Here is a 2,763-nt window from a genome sequence, read left to right as displayed (position 1 = left end):
TTTTTCCTGTGTTCGGCCTTACGTGGTGTGGAAAAAAAATGGCTTCCTGAATGCCAAAGTAAGAAAAAACATGCCTATTTCATTAAGATTCCGAATTAGTATAACTCACCGTATTTCAAGCATTTAATACAAAAAAATTTCTATTACAATGAGTCAAGGCCAAGTTTAATGTGAATAAAGAAATCATTCATTAGAAGGTGTAGAGCATATATTAGAGATTATGGTGGCTATTATTTCAAGAAATTTAATTCGAATAAATGATACGTCTTTAAAAATGGTCATTTTCTCTGTTTTATTTCATGATTGTACTACACCGTTATGAAATCAAAACTTTCAAGTAAAGAAGTAAATTTGAGCTCTTTCGTAATGAAGGAAAAAAGGCTTTCAATCATTTGTGATTTTATTTTCAGCTAAAATTTATGAAAGAATACGGATAAAAATACCACACTCGCACTGAAAAAAATGTTCATTTCGATTCTAATAAAACAGATTTATTAACTTTCAGATAATGACAATATTGGCATGTAATAATTTCAATTATCTGTCTGTTTACTTCAATTAAATGATTTTATTCTCATTCAACTTTCTCTTACTATCAATTTTTTCGCAATAATTACTTATTCTATAGGGCCAATAATACGAATAACTACTTCGCAGCTTCCTGTTTGATCGAAAATTTTACTTTTATTCCAATAAACTTTCTTATTGATCTGAAAGAGCGGCATCATTGTTCAATATGTAAACGTATGTTCGAGCGTGAAGGTGTTATTTGCGAGCTCCGTAATATTGTTCGATATTTGATTTAAAAGAGCTTGAAATTAAGCTGACAATAAGGCTATACTTCCACTAACTATTTCGGTTTTGATTTTGTGAATTGGAGACAAAAATGGCCAATAAATTGTGTGGATCCTGCGGTAAAGCGGTGAATCGTCAGAGACCCGGTCTACAATGTAGTAGTTTTTGTAACCGATTTTATCACGGAGAATGTGTTGGTGTTGTTGGTCAACAACTTGATAATCTTCGTATCGAGGGGATTTCGTGGACATGCCCACATTGCCGGGGTCGCACCCGCGCGTCCTTTGCGGGACCTCAAGCGAGTGTGTCGGAGGATTCACCGATCGGTGACTCATCTCTGGGGACACTGGAGGAAATTCGCACGGAGCTGAGGATGATCCGGGAGCAACAGGCGTTGCTGCTGGAATCCGTTAATTTCTGCAGCAACAAAATTTCCGATTTTGAGGTTGAGATTTCGAAGATGAATAATTATATTAAGATAACTGACCAATTGTCAAATGAGAACGCCATGATGAAGAAAGAGCTTGAAGAATTGCGGGAGAGAATCAACGACACCGAACAGGTTTCTCGTTTAAACAACGTAGAAATACAGGGTGTCCCTGAAAAAAGAGACGAGAATCTTTTTAAAATCTTAGAGAAAATTGGAGAGCACATTAATTATGAAATGACATCATCTGTCATCGACTATGCTAATAGAGTTCAGACCAATCGGAATTCAGAGCGAAATCAGGGAAGGAATATAATAGTACGTTTCACTTCACGCAGGGAGCGGGATAGATTTCTCATGGCGGCTAAGACTAAACGCATGGAAAATAATGGAAACCCGAAGTTATCATTGGTTAATGTGTCTGAGGCATTTTATATCAATGAGCATTTAACATTGGCAAATAAACTTTTGTTCAAGGATGTCAGACTTGCAGCTAAAGCTAAGGACTATAAATACGTGTGGGTTAAAAATGGTGCTGTATTCTATAGGAAAGATGATGCCTCCAAAATTGTTCTGGTGAGGAATCGGGGCTCACTCGATAGAATGTAATTTTGTTTTTCTTTTTCTCAACGTTATGGATAAGTTGCTAGTTTACGGACAAAATGTTAATGGTTTACGCTCAAAAACTGCAGAATTTAAGCTCAATACACAGAACATTTGTGCGGATGTTTATCTCATTACTGAGACTAATTTGTGTGGTGGAATAACAGACTCCGAGATCTTTGACTCATCACATTATAGTGTTTTTCGTAGAGACCGTGAAAATGCGGGATGTGCTGGAAATAAAAAGTCCGGTGGTGGTGTACTAATAGCTGTACGAAACAACATTTCGGTTGTTCAGCAGTCGCGATATCAGAGTGATGCTGAGGATGTGTGGATTACCATGTTCGACAATCATAATAATTGGAAGCTACACATATGTTGCGTCTATCTACCGCCAAGAAATGACTATGCTAGGACATGCTTCACCAGTAGACTTCAGATAAACCTGGACCTCCTCGGGGGTGAACCAATGCTTATATATGGTGACTTCAATTTTCCTCACATTGAATGGAACTCCAGTGATTGCGGTTCATATTTTATTCCAACAAATATCGATAATACAAACTCGACCTTGATAGATCTCTTAGCCTTTGCAGAGTTCTCACAGCACAATTTCATAAAGAATATAAATGAAAGAATACTTGACTTGGTCTTTTGTACAAAAGTTGAAGTTTCAAATCTGAATGAATGTGATATTGCTTTAGTTACTCCTGATTGCTACCACCCTCCAATCGAATTTTACATACATTTTCCGAGATCTGGTAAACTGCGTGATAAAATTTCAACGTTTTTTAATTTCAAGAAAGCAGATTACATCAAACTCAATGAATTTTTTGAAGATCACGATTGGTCCTCTCTATTAGTCGGCAAGCCAGTCGATGAATCTGTTTCGATATTTTATGATATTCTTGCCAAAGGTACTGATTTATATGTTCCAA

The 2,763-nt window shown here is 36.5% G+C and overlaps 1 protein-coding gene across 1 annotated transcript; it reads left to right on the top strand.

The window, feature by feature from the left end:
• Window positions 1–775: 775 nt before the first annotated feature.
• LOC123321907 lies at window positions 776–2,537 on the top strand. The gene is made up of 2 exons (XM_044909693.1): window positions 776–1,800; window positions 1,854–2,537. The coding sequence occupies exons 1-2, from the start codon at window positions 887–889 to the stop codon at window positions 1,870–1,872; spliced, it is 933 nt and encodes a 310-aa protein (XP_044765628.1). The 5' UTR covers window positions 776–886; the 3' UTR covers window positions 1,873–2,537.
• The last annotated feature ends 226 nt before the right edge of the window (window positions 2,538–2,763 follow it).

The sequence above is a fragment of the Coccinella septempunctata genome, chromosome X (genome assembly GCF_907165205.1).
Source record: "Coccinella septempunctata chromosome X, icCocSept1.1, whole genome shotgun sequence".
NCBI lineage: Eukaryota > Metazoa > Arthropoda > Insecta > Coleoptera > Coccinellidae > Coccinella > Coccinella septempunctata.
This window is presented reverse-complemented; position numbering and strand designations above follow the sequence as displayed.